Source organism: Scomber japonicus, chromosome 16 (assembly GCF_027409825.1).
Source record: "Scomber japonicus isolate fScoJap1 chromosome 16, fScoJap1.pri, whole genome shotgun sequence".
Taxonomy (NCBI): domain Eukaryota; kingdom Metazoa; phylum Chordata; class Actinopteri; order Scombriformes; family Scombridae; genus Scomber; species Scomber japonicus.
The window spans coordinates 4,849,992-4,869,181 of record NC_070593.1 but is presented as its reverse complement, the minus strand read 5'-3'; the positions used below and the strand labels follow the sequence as shown (position 1 = coordinate 4,869,181).

At 40.9% G+C, this 19,190-nt stretch overlaps 1 protein-coding gene and 13 non-coding genes across 14 annotated transcripts in view; 7 read left to right on the top strand and 7 right to left on the bottom strand.

The window, feature by feature from the left end:
• Positions 1–70: 70 nt before the first annotated feature.
• On the top strand, positions 71–277 carry LOC128375980 (small nucleolar RNA U3). The gene has a single exon (XR_008323139.1). It is a non-coding gene; the product is annotated as a small nucleolar RNA U3 (small nucleolar RNA).
• A 1,156-nt stretch (positions 278–1,433) lies between these two features.
• Positions 1,434–1,640, bottom strand: LOC128376076 (small nucleolar RNA U3). Its single transcript, XR_008323228.1, has one exon. It is a non-coding gene; the product is annotated as a small nucleolar RNA U3 (small nucleolar RNA).
• Positions 1,641–2,202: 562 nt separating this feature from the next.
• LOC128376101 (small nucleolar RNA U3) lies at positions 2,203–2,409 on the top strand. Its single transcript, XR_008323252.1, has one exon. It is a non-coding gene; the product is annotated as a small nucleolar RNA U3 (small nucleolar RNA).
• Positions 2,410–3,118: 709 nt separating this feature from the next.
• Positions 3,119–3,325, bottom strand: LOC128376100 (small nucleolar RNA U3). Its single transcript, XR_008323251.1, has one exon. It is a non-coding gene; the product is annotated as a small nucleolar RNA U3 (small nucleolar RNA).
• A 569-nt stretch (positions 3,326–3,894) lies between these two features.
• On the top strand, positions 3,895–4,101 carry LOC128375968 (small nucleolar RNA U3). The gene has a single exon (XR_008323128.1). It is a non-coding gene; the product is annotated as a small nucleolar RNA U3 (small nucleolar RNA).
• A 706-nt stretch (positions 4,102–4,807) lies between these two features.
• Positions 4,808–5,014, bottom strand: LOC128375956 (small nucleolar RNA U3). Its single transcript, XR_008323117.1, has one exon. It is a non-coding gene; the product is annotated as a small nucleolar RNA U3 (small nucleolar RNA).
• Positions 5,015–5,574: 560 nt separating this feature from the next.
• Positions 5,575–5,781, top strand: LOC128376099 (small nucleolar RNA U3). The gene has a single exon (XR_008323250.1). It is a non-coding gene; the product is annotated as a small nucleolar RNA U3 (small nucleolar RNA).
• A 701-nt stretch (positions 5,782–6,482) lies between these two features.
• On the bottom strand, positions 6,483–6,689 carry LOC128376094 (small nucleolar RNA U3). The gene has a single exon (XR_008323245.1). It is a non-coding gene; the product is annotated as a small nucleolar RNA U3 (small nucleolar RNA).
• Positions 6,690–7,238: 549 nt separating this feature from the next.
• LOC128376096 (small nucleolar RNA U3) lies at positions 7,239–7,445 on the top strand. Its single transcript, XR_008323247.1, has one exon. It is a non-coding gene; the product is annotated as a small nucleolar RNA U3 (small nucleolar RNA).
• A 696-nt stretch (positions 7,446–8,141) lies between these two features.
• LOC128376104 (small nucleolar RNA U3) lies at positions 8,142–8,348 on the bottom strand. Its single transcript, XR_008323255.1, has one exon. It is a non-coding gene; the product is annotated as a small nucleolar RNA U3 (small nucleolar RNA).
• A 1,943-nt stretch (positions 8,349–10,291) lies between these two features.
• LOC128376125 (small nucleolar RNA U3) lies at positions 10,292–10,498 on the bottom strand. Its single transcript, XR_008323274.1, has one exon. It is a non-coding gene; the product is annotated as a small nucleolar RNA U3 (small nucleolar RNA).
• Positions 10,499–10,993: 495 nt separating this feature from the next.
• LOC128376050 (small nucleolar RNA U3) lies at positions 10,994–11,200 on the top strand. The gene has a single exon (XR_008323205.1). It is a non-coding gene; the product is annotated as a small nucleolar RNA U3 (small nucleolar RNA).
• A 6,188-nt stretch (positions 11,201–17,388) lies between these two features.
• Positions 17,389–19,190, bottom strand: part of exoc3l4 (exocyst complex component 3-like 4) — a 41,537-nt gene continuing 39,735 nt past the window's right edge. Inside the window, exon 13 of the mRNA XM_053336039.1 lies at positions 17,389–17,961. Within this exon, the coding sequence (XP_053192014.1) occupies positions 17,739–17,961 (223 nt within the window). The 3' untranslated portion in view covers positions 17,389–17,738. The remainder of the gene's footprint in view (positions 17,962–19,190) is intronic.
• Positions 18,201–18,407, top strand: LOC128376113 (small nucleolar RNA U3). Its single transcript, XR_008323263.1, has one exon. It is a non-coding gene; the product is annotated as a small nucleolar RNA U3 (small nucleolar RNA).

Genomic DNA, 19,190 nt, shown 5'->3' with positions numbered 1-19,190 from the left:
ACAGGAGTTCACCAGGAGTAGGAGTGCTGGTCTCCAGACATAAGACCCTGAGAAACATCCACAACAAACCAAGACTATACTTTCAGGGATCATTTCTTTAGTTGTTGACTTGAGAAATGTGTTTCTAAAGAGTTTGGTCTCGCTGCCCACGATGAAGAGTTAAGATGTTTCCTTCAGAGCAGGAAACTGGTGGGAAGACTTTGTTTCTTCTCCACTGTTGAAGACTGTTCAGTGTTTCTGAATGAGACTCTGATGGAGGAAACATGATCTGAGTGGTTTGATTATGTAGTTGTCAAAAAGTATAAAGTTCCTTTAAAGGCTTCAGTGTTTGTATCTTGATAGTCTGAAGATTAAGAAACTGTAATTGTACTGAAGAATTTCAACTATGAAGTTGAGCTATTCAGCTTGACTGTGAGAAAGTTTGTTGGTCTGTTTAAAGAAATATTTCAACATCAACACTCAGGCTGACATCAACTTTGGTTTGGATTGAATCATTCCTCAGAGGAATACATTTTAACAACTTCATGACCTTTCCTCTACTGTCACCGCTCATTATTTCCACTTGTGTACAAACATATTTTAAATAGGAAGAGTTTTATTACATTTACTGATTTGCAGCATCAAATCCAAACACATGGCAGGCAGGAGCCGGGCATGGTGGAGCTCAGGATCCAATGAGGCAACAGATACTGGAAGTCCACACAGGAAATACCAGATTAGTCAACAAGCAAACAGGAACAATAACTGAATGGTGAGCAGACGATCTGGAGGCGGATGCAGAGAAAGAGCTGGCTTTCAATATAGCGAGTTGATGAGGAGATGAAGTGCAGGTGGCGTGACGAGTTGATGGACAGCAGCAGGTGGATCGTGCAGGAAGGCTCCACCTCTGACCAACTCCAGACAAAAACACAGGAAGAGACAGACAATCATAGAAACACCCACAAGAGTGAAAGGAACAAACACTATGACCCTGATAGTGATGATGCAACAAGTAGAAAAAGACTTTGTTTGTTTGTTAAAGAGATGCTGATGAAGGACATGTGCTCCTACTTGGACTGTTTCCTACTTGGGGAATAAATCAAATATAAGATTTATCAAAGTGCAGCTTAGAGAATGTAGTTTTAAGCTTCTTTCACAACTAGATATTTAAATCATCGTGCAGATTTTATTAATATGAAAGTAATACTTGTCCTCACAACTTGTAAGGATGTAATGAAAGAAAGGTCATGAAGTTGTCAAACATTATTCCTCTGAGGAACATTTCAATCTACAGCAAAGTTCATGAGTGTTGATGTTGAAATATATCTGTCCAAACAAAAGTGTTAATTCAACTTGCTGCTAAATGTTTTAGTGTGAGTTTTGTAATCTCCAGCCCATAATGATTCAATTAAGGTCTTTAATTCTATTTACTCTTTAGACAACTACATAGTCAAACCACTCAGATCATGTTTCCTCCATCAGAGTCTCATTCAGAAACACTGAACAGTCTTCAACAGTGGAGAAGAAACAAAGCCTTCCCACCAGTTTCCTGCTCTGAAGGAAACATCTTAACTCTTCATCGTGGGCAGCGAGACCAAACTCTTTAGAAACACATTTCTCAAGTCAACAACTAAAGAAATGATCCCTGAAAGTATAGTCTTGGTTTGTTGGGGATGTCTCTCAGGGTCTTATGTCTGGAGACCAGCACTCCTACTCCTGGTGAACTCCTGTAGCTCACTAACACACTCCTCCTCCTCCTCCTCCTCCTCCTCCTCCTCCTCCTCCTATAATCATACAATAATTAGCTTTTCTTTTTTCTTTTTTTTAATGACCTTTGACTTTTTCTACTGTATTAAAAAGTGGAGACACACTTTGACATCTGATGTCATGATGTGCAAATGCATACAGTAAAGTAAATGTTTTAGTAGCAGCCCAAACAGTACAGGGATTATAGTTTAGGAATACATAAATATAATTTGCTTTAGCAGAAAGGGAGATATGTCACCTGCAAAAAGTAAAATGCTTCAATATAGTAACTGTACAGGTGAAAGTAAGAATGAGAGACGATGTAGTTCACATCACGTTTCTGCAACTCTACTGTGTCACTGATGATGTTGTGATTAGGGGAGGAGGAGGAGGAGGAGGAAGAGGAGGAGGAGGTTCACCAGGAGTATGAGTGCTGGTCTCCAGACATAAGACCCTGAGAAACATCCACAACAAACCAAGACTATACTTTCAGGGATCATTTCTTTAGTTGTTTACTTGAGAAATGTGTTTCTAAAGAGTTTGGTCTCGCTGCCCACGATGAAGAGTTAAGATGTTTCCTTCAGAGCAGGAAACTGGTGGGAAGACTTTGTTTCTTCTCCACTGTTGAAGACTGTTCAGTGTTTCTGAATGAGACTCTGATGGAGGAAACATGGTCTGAGTGGACTGTCTAATCTCTTCAACCTGTTTAATGTAAATGTGTCTGATGCATTTCTGCAGAAGAAACTCAAATATGTTCTCACAAAGCTTCAAACAGCACTTTCTCCTTCATTGAAAAACAAAACTTTACATCTAATGCCCATCTCTCTGAGCATTGACAGGTCAAAGTATAATATTCAGATACACATTGTAAGTATTGTAATCAGAATATAGTATTATGATGAGACAGGTTAGAGCACGGCCTTCTAGCTTTATACTTTCTCACAGAAGCAAGGTTAGAAAACAGTCTGTAAACCAGTGATCACCACCTCTGCTCCTGTAGAGCTACTGTCCTGCATGTTTCAGGTATCACTCTAACACACCTGACTCTAATAATAAACTCATCATCAAGCAGCTGAAGCTTATTAAGGGTTTGATAACCAGTTGGGTTTGTAGTTCACATCATGTTTCTGCAACTTTAATTAGTCACTGATGATGCTGTGATGTCAGTTGTTACTGGACCAGAAGTATGAGAGCTTAAATCTTTGTTGTTCTTATAACAACAGAGAGTTTGGTAACACTGGTTGTTCCCAGCTAAGCTGCACACAATTAAGAAGAATTGCTTAATATCTACAAAGATGGAGAACAGATTTGTCAGAGAAAGTCTTAAGCAGCTCACCACAAGCTCTAAATATAGTACAAAATATTTCCTTTTTGACTTTACATAAATGACAAAACCACTCAGATCATGTTTCCTCCATCAGAGTCTCATTCAGAAACACTGAACAGTCTTCAACAGTGGAGAAGAAACAAAGTCTTCCCACCAGTTTCCTGCTCCGAAGGAAACATCTTAACTCTTCATCGTGGGCAGCGAGACCAAACTCTTTAGAAACACATCTCTCAAGTCAACAACTAAAGAAATGATCCCTGAAAGTATAGTCTTGGTTTGTTGGGGATGTTTCTCAGGGTCTTATGTCTGGAGACCAGCACTCGTACTCCTGGTGAACTCCTGTAGCTCACTAACACACTCCTCCTCCTCATCCACCTCCTCAACCTCCTCAACCTCCTCCTCCTCCTATAATCCTACAATAATTTGCTTTTCTTTTTTCTTTTTTTTAAATGACCTTTGACTTTTTCTACTGTATTAAAAAGTGGAGACACACTTTGACATCTGATGTCATGATGTGCAAATGCATAGAGTAAAGTACATTTTTTAGTAACAGCTCAAATAGTACAGGGATTAGAGTTTAGGAATACATAGATATAATTTGCTTTAGCAGAAAGGGAGATATGTCACCTGCAAAAAGTAAAATGCTTCAATATAGTAACTGTACAGGTGAAAGTAAGAATGAGAGACGATGTAGTTCACATCACGTTTCTGCAACTCTACTGTGTCACTGATGATGCTGTGATTAGAGGAGGAGGAGGAGAAGGAAGAGGAGGAGGAGGTTCACCAGGAGTATGAGTGCTGGTCTCCAGACATAAGACCCTGAGAAACATCCACAACAAACCAAGACTATACTTTCAGGGATCATTTCTTTAGTTGTTGACTTGAGAAATGTGTTTCTAAAGAGTTTGGTCTCGCTGCCCACGATGAAGAGTTAAGATGTTTCCTTCAGAGCAGGAAACTGGTGGGAAGACTTTGTTTCTTCTCCACTGTTGAAGACTGTTCAGTGTTTCTGAATGAGACTCTGATGGAGGAAACATGATCTGAGTGGTGTGTATAATCTCTTCAACCTGTTTAATGTAAATGTGTCTGATGCATTTCTGCAGAAGAAACTCAAATATGTTCTCACAAAGCTTCAAACAGCACTTTCTCCTTCATTGAAAAACAAAACTTTACATCTAATGCCCATCTCTCTGAGCATTGACAGGTCAAAGTATCATTATCAGATACACATTGTAAGTATTGTAATCAGAATATAGTATTATGATGAGACAGGTTAGAGCACGGCCTTCTAGCTTTATACCTTTTCACAGAAGCAAGGTTAGAAAACAGTCTGTAAAACAGTGATCACCACCTCTGCTCCTGTAGAGCTACTGTCCTGCATGTTTCAGGTATCACTCTAACACACCTGACTCTAATAATAAACTCATCATCAAGCAGCTGAAGCTTATTAAGGGCTTGATAACAAGTTAAGTTTGTAGTTCACATCATGTTTCTGCAACTTTAGTCACTGATGATGCTGTGATGTCTATTGTTACTGGACCAGAAGTATGAGAGCTTAAATCTTTGTTGTTCTTATAACAACAGAGAGTTTGGTAACACTGGTTGTTTCCTGGCAAAGCTGCACACAATTAAGAAGAATTGCTTAATATCTACACAGATGGAGAACAGATTTGTCAGAGAAAGTCTTAAGCAGCTCACCACAATCTCTAAGTATAGTACAAAATATTTTGTTTTTGACTTTACATAAATGACAAAACCACTCAGATCATGTTTCCTCCATCAGAGTCTCATTCAGAAACACTGAACAGTCTTCAACAGTGGAGAAGAAACAAAGTCTTCCCACCAGTTTCCTGCTCTGAAGGAAACATCTTAACTCTTCATCGTGGGCAGCGAGACCAAACTCTTTAGAAACACATTTCTCAAGTCAACAACTAAAGAAATGATCCCTGAAAGTATAGTCTTGGTTTGTTGTGGATGTCTCTCAGGGTCTTATGTCTGGAGACCAGCACTCGTACTCCTGGTGAACTCCTGTAGCTCACTAACACACTCCTCCTCCTCATCCACCTCCTCAACCTCCTCCTCCTCCTATAATCCTACAATAATTTGCTTTTCTTTTTTCTTTTTTTTAAATGACCTTTGACTTTTTCTACTGTATTAAAAAGTGGAGACACACTTTGACATCTGATGTCATGATGTGCAAATGCATACAGTAAAGTAAATGTTTTAGTAGCAGCTCAAACAGTACAGGGATTAGAGTTCAGGAATACATAGATATAATTTGCATAACAGAAAGGGAGATATGTCACCTGCAAAAAGTAAAATGCTTAAATATAATAACTGTACAGGTGAGTAAGAATGAGAGACGATGTAGTTCACATCACGTTTCTGCAACTCTACCGTGTCACTGATGATGTTGTGATTAGAGGAGGAGGAGGAGGAGGAGGAGGAGGAGGAGGAGGTTCACCAGGAGTATGAGTGCTGGTCTCCAGACATAAGACCCTGAGAAACATCCACAACAAACCAAGACTATACTTTCAGGGATCATTTCTTTAGTTGTTGACTTGAGAAATGTGTTTCTAAAGAGTTTGGTCTCGCTGCCCACGATGAAGAGTTAAGATGTTTCCTTCAGAGCAGGAAACTGGTGGGAAGACATTGTTTCTTCTCCACTGTTGAAGACTGTTCAGTGTTTCTGAATGAGACTCTGATGGAGGGAACATGATCTGAGTGGTCTGTATAATCTCTTCAACCTGTTTAATGTAAATGTGTCTGATGCATTTCTGCAGAAGAAACTCAAACACCTTCTCACAAAGCTTCAAACAGCACTTTCTCCTTCATTGAAAAGAGAAACTCTGCACTATCTCTCTGAGCATCGACAGGTCAAAGCATAATAATCAGATACACATTGTAAGTATTGTAATCAGAATATAGTATTATGATGAGACAGGTTAGAGCACAGCCTTCTAGCTTTATACCTTTTCACAGAAGCAAGGTTAGAAAACAGTCTGTAAACCAGTGATCACCACCTCTGCTCCTGTAGAGCTACTGTCCTGCATGTTTCAGGTATCACTCTAACACACCTGACTCTAATAATAAACTCATCATCAAGCAGCTGAAGCTTATTAAGGGCTTGATAACGAGTTAAGTTTGTAGTTCACATCATGTTTCTGCAACTTTAATTAGTCACTGATGATGCTGTGATGTCAGTTGTTACTGGACCAGAAGTATGAGAGCTTAAATCTTTGTTGTTCTTATAACAACAGAGAGTTTGGTCACACCGGCTGTTCCCAGCAAAGCTGCACATAATTAAGAAGAATTGCTTAATATCTACACAGATGGAGAACAGACTTGTTAGAGTAAGTTGTAAGCAGCTCTCCACAAGCTCTAAATATAGTACAAAACATTTACTTTTTGACTTTACATAAATGACAAGACCACTCAGATCATGTTCCCTCCATCAGAGTCTCATTCAGAAACACTGAACAGTCTTCAACAGTGGAGAAGAAACAAAGTCTTCCCACCAGTTTCCTGCTCTGAAGGAAACATCTTAACTCTTCATCGTGGGCAGCGAGACCAAACTCTTTAGAAACACATTTCTCAAGTCAACAACTAAAGAAATGATCCCTGAAAGTATAGTCTTGGTTTGTTGGGGATGTTTCTCAGGGTCTTATGTCTGGAGACCAGCACTCCTACTCCTGGTGAACTCCTGTAGCTCACTAACACACTCCTCCTCCTCTTCCTCCTCCTCCTCCTCCTCCTCCTCCTATAATCCTACAATAATTTGCTTTTCTTTTTTCTTTTTTTTAATGACCTTTGACACTTTCCAGTGTATTAAAAAGTGGAGAAACATTTGACATCTGATGTCATGATGTGCAAATGCATACAGTAAAGTACAGTTTTTAGTAGCAGCTCAAACAGTACAGGGATTAGAGTTCAGGAATCCATAGATATAATTTGCTTTAGAAGAAAGGGAGATATGTCACCTGCAAAAACTAAAATCCTTCAACATAGTAACTGTACAGGTGAAAGTAAAAATGAGAGACGATGTAGTTCACATCACGTTTCTGCAACTCTACTGTGTCACTGATGATGTTGTGATTAGAGGAGGAGGAAGAGGAGGAGGAGGTTCACCAGGAGTACGAGTGCTGGTCTCCAGACATAAGACCCTGAGAAACATCCCCAACAAACCAAGACTATACTTTCAGGGATCATTTCTTTAGTTGTTGACTTGAGAAATGTGTTTCTAAAGAGTTTGGTCTCGCTGCCCGCGATGAAGAGTTAAGATGTTTCCTTCAGAGCAGGAAACTGGTGGGAAGACTTTGTTTCTTCTCCACTGTTGAAGACTGTTCAGTGTTTCTGAATGAGACTCTGATGGAGGAAACATGATCTGAGTGGTCTGTCAAATCTCTTCAACCTGTTTAACGTAAATGTGTCTGATGCATTTCTGCAGAAGAAACTCAAATATGTTCTCACAAAGCTTCAAACAGCACTTTCTTTCATTGAAAAGAGAAACTCTGCATCATCTCGCTGAGCATTGACGGGTCAAAGCATAATAATCAGATACACATTGTAAGTATTGTAATCAGAATATAGTATTAAGATGAGACAGGTTAGAGTACGGCCTTCTAGCTTTATACTTTTTCACAGAAGCAAGGTTAGAAAACAGTCTGTAAAACAGTGATCATCACCTCTGCTCCTGTAGAGCTACTGTCCTGCATGTTTCAGGTATCACTCTAACACACCTGACTCTAATAATAAACTCATCAGCAAGCAGCTGAAGCTTATTAAGGGCTTGATAACGAGTTAAGTTTGTAGTTCACATCATGTTTCTGCAACTTTAGTCACTGATGATGCTGTGATGTCTATTGTTACTGGACCAGAAGTATGTGAGCTTAAATCTTTGTTGTTCTTATAACAACAGAGAGTTTGGTAACACTGGTTGTTTCCTGGCAAAGCTGCACACAATTAAGAAGAATTGCTTAATATCTACACAGATGGAGAACAGGTTTGTCAGAGAAAGTCTTAAGCAGCTCACCACAAGCTCTAAATATAGTACAAAATATTTCCTTTTTGACTTTACATAAATGACTAGACCACTCAGACCATGTTTCCTCCATCAGAGTCTCATTCAGAAACACTGAACAGTCTTCAACAGTGGAGAAGAAACAAAGTCTTCCCACCAGTTTCCTCCTCTGAAGGAAACATCTTAACTCTTCATCGTGGGCAGCGAGACCAAACTCTTTAGAAACACATTTCTCAAGTCAACAACTAAAGAAATGATCCCTGAAAGTATAGTCTTGGTTTGTTGGGGATGTTTCTCAGGGTCTTATGTCTGGAGACCAGCACTCGTACTCCTGGTGAACTCCTGTAGCTCACAAACACACTCCTCCTCCTCTTCCTCTTCCTCCTCCTCCTCCTTCTCTTCCTCCTCCTCCTCTTCGTCTTCCTCTTCCTCCTCCTCTAATCACAGCTTCATCACTGACAGATTATCCTCTTTTTTTCTTCTTTTTTTTTTTGGTGATGGAGCAAAACTGCACAGTGGGCTTCTGACTTGACAAACACTCGCTCTGTTTCCTCGTGCTTTTACAGAAACCTGTCCAACCGACAAATTAAAGCACAAGTTTCCTGTTTTGTGCGATGTCTTTTCAGCTCTGATGTTTTTTGCAGGTCAGAGGTCACCTTTGTTTACATTTGAATGAATATGCTAACTTGGCTAAAGGAAACACACACACACACACACACACACACACACACACACACGCACACACACAGACACACACACATTCTAGAATAATAACTGCACACACACACACACACACACACACACACATTCTAGAATAATAACTGCATACACACACACACACACACATTCTAGAATAACTGCTACAATTCAAAACATGTAGCAGTTATTATTCTAGAATGTGTGTGTGTTTGTGTGTGTGTGTTTGTGTGTGTGTGTGTGTGTGTTTGTGTGTGTGTGTGTGTGCAGTTATTCTAGAATGTGTGTGTGTGTGTGTGTGTGTGTGTGTGTGTGTGTGTGTATGTGTGTGTGTGCAGTTATTATTCTTGAATATGTGTGTGTGTTTGTGTGTGTGTGTCTGTCTGTGCTGTCTGTGTGTGTGTGTGTGTGTGTGTGTGTGTGTGTGTGTGTGTCTGTCTGTGCTGTGTGTGTGTGTGTGTGTGTGTGTGTGTGTGTGTTTGTGTGGCTCTCATAAATATTTACTTATTACACACAACACAAGAGCAGAAACGGACGCACCTTTCATAAGAAGAATGCAGCTGATAAAATTAATGGAGGATGTATTATCATCTCAACAGCTGCTATTTTTCTAATGATTGTGTAAAAACTAATAACATCGATTGTAACTTTCAAGGGAGAGGTTTATGCTTGTGAAGGATCGTAAAATGACAGAGAGTCTGAGAATTAGCTTTTTTGCAAACAAATTACATTAACTGCAGATTTCAGGTAAGAAGCAGTGTGTCTCACTAATGTGTTTTTAATCTACAGCACAGAGGAATAAGATGTATCAGGCTTTGTATACACACTCAGTATTTGTTAGTAGATGAGTTGATTGTTGGTTTGGCTCTGCACATGAGATTTGTTGACAATAAGAAAAATGAAGAAAATCACAAGCCAAATCTTTTAAAACTGTTGCAATATCATGATCCACCCACACAGCTCAGGTGTTTTCACTTACACTGCCTGAGAAACTTATTTGCATATTGTGGCCAAAAGCTGAGTAAGACAGGAAAATAGCGTGAGCAGAACGGAGATGGCTGGCAGACTCACAACAGCAGACTACCAAGTTGAAAATGATACATATTATCTTTTATATCATTTTAATGTCATTAACTTTTGATGCTATCCTTGGATTTGCTATAGCCGAGCAACTCTTTTCCTTCTCTATTTCACAATGCAGCTATAAAACAAGAGTATGAACAATGTGTCCTGAGTGAGAGGTCAAAGCCAACCACCTCTGTCAAACTAGCCGGACATTAGAGAGCCGGCGGGTCAAAGGTCAATCTGACTGAACTCTGGACACCACACAGAAAAAATCTATTGTTACTGGAAAAGAAGTATGAGAGCTTAAATCTTAGTTGCTCTTATAACAACAGAGAGTTTGGTAATGCTGGTTGTTCCCGGCAAAGCTCCATGCTACTAAAAGGAATTGCTTAATATCTACATAGATGGAGAACAGATTTGTTAGTAAGTCTTAAACAGCTCTCCACAAGCTCCAAGACACCACTCAGATCATGTTTCCTCCATCAGAGTCTCATTCAGAAACACTGAACAGTCTTCAACAGTGGAGAAGAAACAAAGTCTTCCCACCAGTTTCCTGCTCTGAAGGAAACATCTTAACTCTTCATCGTGGGCAGCGAGACCAAACTCTTTAGAAACACATTTCTCAAGTCAACAACTAAAGAAATGATCCCTGAAAGTATAGTCTTGGTTTGTTGGGGATGTTTCTCAGGGTCTTATGTCTGGAGATCAGCACTCGTACTCCTGGTGAACTCCTGTAGCTCACAAACACACTCCTCCTCCTCCTCCTCCTCCTCTAATCACAGCCTCATCAGTGACATGTTAGAGTTACAGAAACGTGATGTGAACTACATCGTCTCTCATTCTTACTTTCACCTGTACAGTTACTATATTGAAGCATTTTAGTTTTTGCAGGTGACATATCTCCCTTTCTGCTAAAGCTAATTATATCTATGCATTCCTAAACTCTAATCCCTGTACTATTTGAGCTGTTACTAAAAAATGTACTTTACTGTATGCATTTGCACATCATGACATCAGATGTCAAATGTGTCTCCACTTTTTAATACACTGGAAAGTGTCAAAGGTCATTAAAAAAAAGAAAAAAGAATAGCACATTTTTCACCAGGAGTACGAGTGCTGGTCTCCAGACATAAGACCCTGAGAAACATCCCCAACAAACCAAGACTATACTTTCAGGGATCATTTCTTTAGTTGTTGACTTGAGAAATGTGTTTCTAAAGAGTTTGGTCTCGCTGCCCACGATGAAGAGTTAAGATGTTTCCTTCAGAGCAGGAAACTGGTGGGAAGACTTTGTTTCTTCTCCACTGTTGAAGACTGTCCAGTGTTTCTGAATGAGACTCTGATGGAGGAAACATGATCTGAGTGGTTTTGTCATTTATGTAAAATCAAAAACAAAATATTTTGTACTATATTTAGAGCTTGTGGTGAGCTGCTTAAGACTTTCTCTGACAACTCTGTTCTCCATCTATGTAGATATTAAGCAATTCTTCTTAATTGTGTGCAACTTTGCAGGGAACAACCAGTGTGACCAAACTCTCTGTTGTTATAAGAACAACAAAGATTTAAGCTCTCATACTTCTGGTCCAGTAACAATAGACATCACATCATCATCAGTGACTAATTAAAGTTGCAGAAACATGATGTGAACTTCAAACTGACCACTTCTCTCTATTCCTGGCTTTTGACTTTTTCAGTGTCATAGTTAGTTCAAGTTATATGTTGGAACAAGTTGATTCTGTGACACATTGAATTTCACCACACATCTCAGGATAAGGAAATTAGGAAATCTTTCATTAACCCTCCTGTCGTTCTCCCTGATCAAATTGACCTAATCTCTTTTGACTGTTCCTCCCTTCCTCTCTCTTTCTTTCATTTGAGAATCTAAGAACTGGTGCTGTTGCATTGATTCTGTCATTATTTATCTTTTTGTGCAGAGCAGTTTGTGTCTGTTGTTTTTTTACTGCTGCTGGAAGCTCTGGTCAGCCTACTGTACGTAAGAAGTGATACTGAGTACTTTTTATTATTTCAACTCACATGGGGGACTGTTTTGTACTTTTGATATGATTCAAATTGTTGTTGCACCCGAGTTCATCTGTTTTGATGAAATTGTCTTCTACACTGACAGGATGAATATTAAAGCCTGATTTTTAGGGCTGAATCATTTACTGTATATCAAATTCTACACTTATATCTTCACATAGAGACGATGGGCTGAATGCTACTTACAATGATTTATAAAAGGTAAATGTTATTGAGGTTGAAGAGCTCCTTGATTACTTTACAGCAAATATGCAAATTCTTATTTTGACATTTGATATATTTTAATACAAAAAAGATTAAATCATTTTCAAACCATCATTATAACATACAGTAATCCATTTGCTCTTCTCTTCACATGTACTGTAGCATTTCAGGCTCAAATTTACATAACTTGAATACTCGTCTCTGATCAGGCTTGATGGGAACTTGAGCCTGAAACTCGTGTCACAGCTCAAATGTTCACAGCTCCACGTTGTCAGACACATTCAGATACAAAAACAGTTTATAAGAAGAGAAAGGCTGAATGGATAAACGAGTGAATGTGCAGAGAAAATCAATCATTTTTGCAAAATTCCTTCTAGCTGCGACCGTAAAGGAACGTCTGGAAAATGAGATTTAACCTTCCTGTCGTCCTCAAATTGACCCCGTCTGTTTTGACTGTTCCTTCCTTCTTTCCTTCCTTCCTTCCTCCCTGCTACATTCCTTCTTTCCTTACCTTCCCCCCTTCCTTATTTTCCTCCTTTCCTTCTTTCTTCCTCCATTCCTTTCTTTTCCTCCCTGCTACCTTCCTTCCTTCTTTCCTCTGTCCTTCCTCCTTTCCTTCTTTATTCCTCTCTTCCATCCTTCCTTCCTCCCTTCCATCCATCCTTCCTTCTTCCTCCCTTCCATCCATCCATCCTTCCAGCTTTCCTTCCTTCCTCCTTTACTTCCTTCTTCCTCCCTTCCATCCTTCCTTCCTCCTTTCCTTCCTTCCTCCTCCCTTCCTTCCTTGACTCGAGGACAACAGGAGGGTTCATTGAAATGTGCGAAAGCAGAGTAAAGAGACCCAAACTTCACTCTGATGGAAAGTTTGAAGGAGTAAAAGTCCCTGTGAGTCCTCATTTCCTTCTCTCAATAACACATGACTTATTTGTGACTCAGGCATTTGAAGAATTTCCTACAGTTTTTGTCTGCTGATCTGAAACTATCGACTCAAACTGAGGATCGACACAGCCGTCAAAAAAGACACATTTTGCAAAAATAAGTCAAATTCCACTTCAAAATAAAATAGCTTGTGAGAAAACATCTTTATAGCAAACACATATTAACAAAAAAGAACTAAACTGCTTTTTATTGGTTACATCTGCTGCCAAAGTTTCACAATTGCCTTCTCTCCCCCATCTGGAAAGTTTTAATAAGTTCCAGATCATTTAACGACAAGGTTTGCTTCCCAGAAATAAAAGCATGCATTCTTCACAACTCTAAAATATAACCTCCATGTTACAATCATTAGGTTTTTGCAACTGAGATCACATTTCAATAAATATGATCAGTTTGACAGTGAGAGTGAAAACAGCTGTGAGAGTCGACAAATCTCATGATTGGAGCCGAAACCAAGACTGAACTGACCTATTAACCCTCCTGTCGTCCTCAAGTCAAAGAAGGAAGTTAGGAAGAAGAAGAAGGAAGGAAAGGAGGGAGGAAGGGAGGAAGAAGGAAGGAAAGGAGGGAGGAGGAAGGAAGGAAGGTGGGAGGGAAAGGAGGAAGGAAGGAAGGTAGGAGGGAAAGAAAGAAGGTAGGTGGGAGGGAGGAAAGAAGGAAGGAGGGAGGGAGGGAAGGAAGGAAAGAGAGAAGGAGGGAGGGAGGAAAGAAGGACAGAAGAAAGGAAGGAGGGAAGGAAAGAAGGAAAGAAGGAAAGAAGAAAGGAAGGAGGGAGGGAAGGAAGGAAAGAAGAAAGGAAGGAAGGAAGGAAGGAGGGAAGGAAGGAGCGAGTGAGGGAGGGAATGAATGGAGGAGGGAAGGAAGGAAGGTAGGTGGGAGGGAGGAAAGAAGGAAGGAAGGAAGGAGAGAAGGAAAGAAGAACAGAAGGAAGGAAGGAAAGAAGGAAGGAAGGAAGGAGGGAAGGAAAGAAGAAAGGAAGTAAGGAGAGAAGGAAAGAAGAACAGAAGGAAGGGAGGAAGGAAGGAAGGAAGGAAGGGAAGAAAGAAGGAACAGTCAAAACAGATGGGGTCAATTTGACTCGGGAGGACGACAGGAAGGGTTAACAAGTATAGTGTGTGTATCTTACTCCTCAGAGCCGGACACCTCCACTGATGTCTGGAAACCATTAAAGAACATGTCAGACATCAGTGAGCCTCACCGCTGCACTGGAGGCCATGTTTCCTCCCCACAAACATCATGATGACATTTGTTTGGATATGGAGGAAAAAAGGTAGGTGGGAGGTAGGAAAGAAGGAAGGAAAGAGAGAAGGAGGGTAGGTGGGAGGGAGGAAAGAGGAAAAGAAGGAAGGAAGGAAGGAAGGAAGGAAGGAGGGAGGAAAGAAGAACAGAAGGAAAGAAGGAAGGGAAGGAAGGAAAGCGAGAAGGAGGGAGGGAGGAAAGAAGGACAGAAGAAAGGAAGGAGGGAAGGAAAGAAGAAAGGAAGGAAGGAAGGAAGGAAAGAAGAACAGAAGGAAGGGAGGAAGGAAGGAAGAAAGAGAGAAGGAGGGAGGAAAGGAGAAGGGAGGAAGGAAGGAAGGAAGGAAAGAAGAAAGGAAGGAAGGAAGAACAGAAGGAAGGGAGGAAGGAAAGAAGAAAGGAAGGAAGGTGGGAAGGAAGGAAAGAAGAACAGAAGGAAGGGAGGAAGGAAAGAAGGAAGGAAAGAATGAAGGAAGGGAGGAAGGAAAGAAGGAAGGAAAGAATGAAGGAAGGAAGGAAGGAAGGAAGGAAGGAAAGAAGAACAGAAGGAAGGAAGGAAGGAAAGAAGAAAGGAAGGAAGGTGGGAAGGAAGGAAGGAAGGAAAGAAGGAAGGAAGGAAAGAAAGAAAGAAAAACAGAAGGAAGGAAGGAAGGAAGGAAGGAAGAACAGAAGGAAGGAAGGGAGTAAGGAAGGAAGGAAGGGAAGAAAGAAGGAACAGGAAGGGTTAACAAGTATAGTGTGTGTTAAACTATTAAAGAACATGTCAGACATCAGTGAGCCTCGCCGCTGCACTGGAGGCCATGTTTCCTCCCCACAAACATCATGATGACATTTGTTTGGATACGGCTCCGAAAACGAATAACAGCGCTCTTGTTTTCAGTCTCTGGAGAGTAGTACCTTGTAGATCAGTTACTCTGCATGTTTCAACCTCTTGACTTTGTACAGTTTTATTATTTTCTTGTAGATTTTAGCACAAAGTCAAGAGATGAAGTCATGAAGGAAAACAAACTAGAGAAGCTCGGTAAACCTCCTGAGACTGAAAACACGATCGCTGATTTAACAGTTTTGGAGCCGTTTCTAAACAAATGATGTGACCAAACTCTTCTTAACCCTTGTGTCGTCCTCCCTTCCTACCTTTCCTTCCTTCCTTCCTTCCTTCCTTCATTCCCTCCCTCCTTCCTTTCCTTCCTTCCTTCCTCCCTTCCCTCCCTCCTTCTTTCCTCCCTTCCTTCTGGCCTACTTTCCTTCCCTCCTTACTTCCTTTCCTTCCTTTCTTCTGTCCTTCTTTCCTCCCTCCCTCCCTCCTTCCTTCCTTCCTTTCCTTTCCTCCCTCCTTCTCTCTTTCCTTCCTTCCCTCCCTCCTACCTTCCTTCCTTCCCAAAGGACAAAGTCAAGAGATGAAGTCATGAAGGAAAACAAGCTAGAGAAGCTCGGTAAACCTCCTGAGACAGAAAACATGATCGCTGATATTCAGTTTTGGAGCTGTTTCTAAACAAAAATGGTGTGACCAAACTCTTCTTAACCCTCCTGTTGTCCTCGAGTCAAGGAAGGAAAGGAGGGAGGAAGGAAGGAGGGAAGGAAGGAAGGTAGAAGGGGGGAGGGAAGGAAGGAAAGAGAGAAGGAGGGAGGAAAGGAGAAAGAAGGAAGGAAGGAAGGAGGGAGGGAGGAAAGAAGGACAGAAGAAAGGAAGGAAGAAAGGAAGGAAGAAAGGAAGGAGGGAAGGAAAGAAGGACATAAGGAAGGAAGGAAGGAAGGAAGGAAGGAAGGAGGGAAGGAAAGTAGGCCAGAAGGAAGGGAGGAAAGAAGGAAGTAAGGAGGGAGGGAGGGAGGAAAGAAGGACAGAAGAAAGGAAGAAAAGGAAGGAAGGACAGAAGAAAGGAAGGAAAGGAAGGAAAGGAAGGAAGGAGGGAAGGAAGGGAGGAAAGAAGGAAGGAAGGAGGGAGGGAAGGAAGGAAGGAAGGAAAGGAAGGAAGGGAGGAAGGAAGGAAGGAACAGTCAAAACAGACGGGGTCAATCTGACCCAGTAGGACGACACAAAGGTTAACCTTCATGTCGTCCTACCGGGTCAAATTGACCCCGCCTGTTTTGACTGTTCCTTCCTTCCTTCCTCCCTTCCTCCCTTCCTTCTTTCCTATGTCCTTCTTTCTTTCCTTCCTCCCTTCCTCTCTGTTATGAATGCACTAAATAGACCTTTCAGAACATAGGAAATCACTGGCTGTATAATCTGTGGCAAACACAGAAATGACACATCTATTATTAATAAAACCTGATACATGTCGGACCTGAGGGACACAAACAAGCTAAAATCAGTTTACTGATCAGGCCAAAGAAATACAAATACATTGTGTAAGAAAAGGAATGAACAGATGTTTTACAGTTTTATTATAACTTTATTGAAATGATAAAGCTGATGTAATTCTCTATTTTTCTTACTATCAACAAATGAAACCCATCAAAAGGACCAAACCCAACAGTGTATGAGTCCGTCTCTAATGCTTCCTCACTTCTCTGGGACCTTCAGCTGTCACAGCAGTTCATAAATATGTAGTTCAGTGTGTTAAAAGGCCTGAGTCATTTCCCCGAGCAGCTGGGTTCACAGATATTAAACATTTGTTGGGGACTATTTTCAACAGTGGATTAAACACAGTTGTTGCTCGGGTGTTTCCGACAGCCGGACGGTGTGTGACGGACGTGTTTTTAATAGTTTCAGGACAACAACTGAGTCACATGACACAAGGAAATAAGATAGATATCCAGCTTTGGATACATTTTTAACCCTCCTGTTGTCCTCATGTCAAGGAAGGAAGGAAGGAAGGAAGGACAGGAGGAAGGAAGGAAGGAAGGAATGAGGAAGGACAGGAGGAAGGATGGAAGGAATGAGGAAGGAAGGAAGGAAGGAAGGAAGGAAGGAAAGGAGTAAGGAGGGAGGAAAAGAGGAAGGAAGGAAGGAAGTAGAGGAAGGAAGGAAGGAAGGGAGGGAGGAAAAGAGGAACGAAGGAAGTCGAGGAGGAAGGGAGGAACGAAGGAAAGAAGGAAGGAAGGAAATGAGGAAGGAAGGAAGGAAGGAAGGAAGGAAAGGAGGAAGTAAGGAAGGAATGAGAAAGGAAGGAAGGAAGTGAGGAAAGAAGTATAGAAGGAGGAGGGAGCAAAGAAAGAGGGAGGAAGGGAGGAACAGTCAAAAGAGACGGGGTCAATTTGACCCGGGAGGACGACAGGAGGGTTAATTGACAGTTGACAGTAACGTTAAATATAGAATATCACCACCGGCCTCGTGTGTGTGTTCCAGGTTTACATAAAAATGAATTAGTTACAAACAACATTTTAAAGATTAAATAGTAAATCTCATTCTGTGGGAAAACGCTGCAGTTGAGTTTGAGTTTGAGGTGGCTGTGTTTGAGAGCAGCGTCCTTCATCTGTGTCGAAATGTGTCAAAACCATCTTATTAAAACCTTTACTGTGACTGTTCTTCTTCTGTCACGCAGCGTTTCACTAGTTGTCGGGCAGCAGGAAGTTGAAGCAGCTGAACGGCAGATTGGACAGACAGTCTGTGTTGACGGTGACCTGCATGTCATTAAATAAAACTTGTTTCTTGTCGCCGGCGGCAACGTCCGGGTTCTTCTTCTTCAGCTGGGCGAGTCGCTGGAGGATCAGCCGGTGCTCGCTGCCCCTCAGCAGACCTCTAAAATTCAGAACAGCAACCAGGTGCTTCTTGCTGCAGGTGGAAAAGAAGAAAAGAGCAATTATACTTATGAGTTTCAGACTTGCCGCAACAAAGTTTTGGGTTTTTTGCAAGTTAAGTTTTTTTTTTTCATATAGAAGTCAGCTTGTCATTGATTATAGGAGGAGGAGGAAGAGGAGGAGGAGGAGTGTGTTTGTGAGCTACAGGAGTTCACCAGGAGTACGAGTGCTGGTCTCCAGACATAAGACCCTGAGAAACATCCACAACAAACCAAGACTATACTTTCAGGGATCATTTCTTTAGTTGTTGACTTGAGAAATGTGTTTCTAAAGAGTTTGGTCTCGCTGCCCACGATGAAGAGTTAAGATGTTTCCTTCAGAGCAGGAAACTGGTGGGAAGACTTTGTTTCTTCTCCACTGTTGAAGACTGTTCAGTGTTTCTGAATGAGACTCTGATGGAGGAAACATGATCTGAGTGGTTTTGTCATTTATGTAAAGTCAAAAAGTAAATGTTTTGTACTATATTTAGAGCTTGTGGAGAGCTACTTAAGACTTACTCTAATAAGTCTGTTCTCCATCTGTGTAGATATTAAGCAATTCTTCTTAATTATGTTCAGCTTTGCTGGGAAACAACCAGTGTGACCGAACTCTCTGTTGTTATAAGAACAAAGATTTAAGCTCTCATACTTCTGGTCCAGTAACAACAGACATCACAGCATCATCAGTGACTAAAGTTGCAGAAACATGATGTGAACTTCAAACTTAACTGGTTATCAAGCCCTTGACAAGCTTCAGCTGCTTGATGATGAGTTTATTATTAGAGTCAGGTGTGTTAGAGTGATACCTGAAACATGCAGGACAGCAGCTCTACAGGAGCAGAGGTGATGATCACTGGTTTACAGACTGTTTTCTAACCTTGCTTCTGTGAAAAGGTATAAAGCTAGAATCATAAACAAAAGGGGTTTTTCTTTTTTCTTTTTTTGAATGACCTTTGACACTTTCTATTGTATTAAAAAGTGGAGATACACTTTGACATCTGATGTCATGATGTGCAAATGCATACAGTAAAGTAAATGTTTTAGTAGCAGCTCAAACAGTACAGGGTTTAGAGTTTAGGAATCCATAGACATAATTTGCTTTAGCAGAAAGGGAGATATGTCACCTGCAAAAAGTAAAATGCTTCAATATAGTAACTGTACAGGTGAAAGTAAGAATGAGAGACGATGTAGTTCACATCACGTTTCAGAAACTCTAACGATTCAC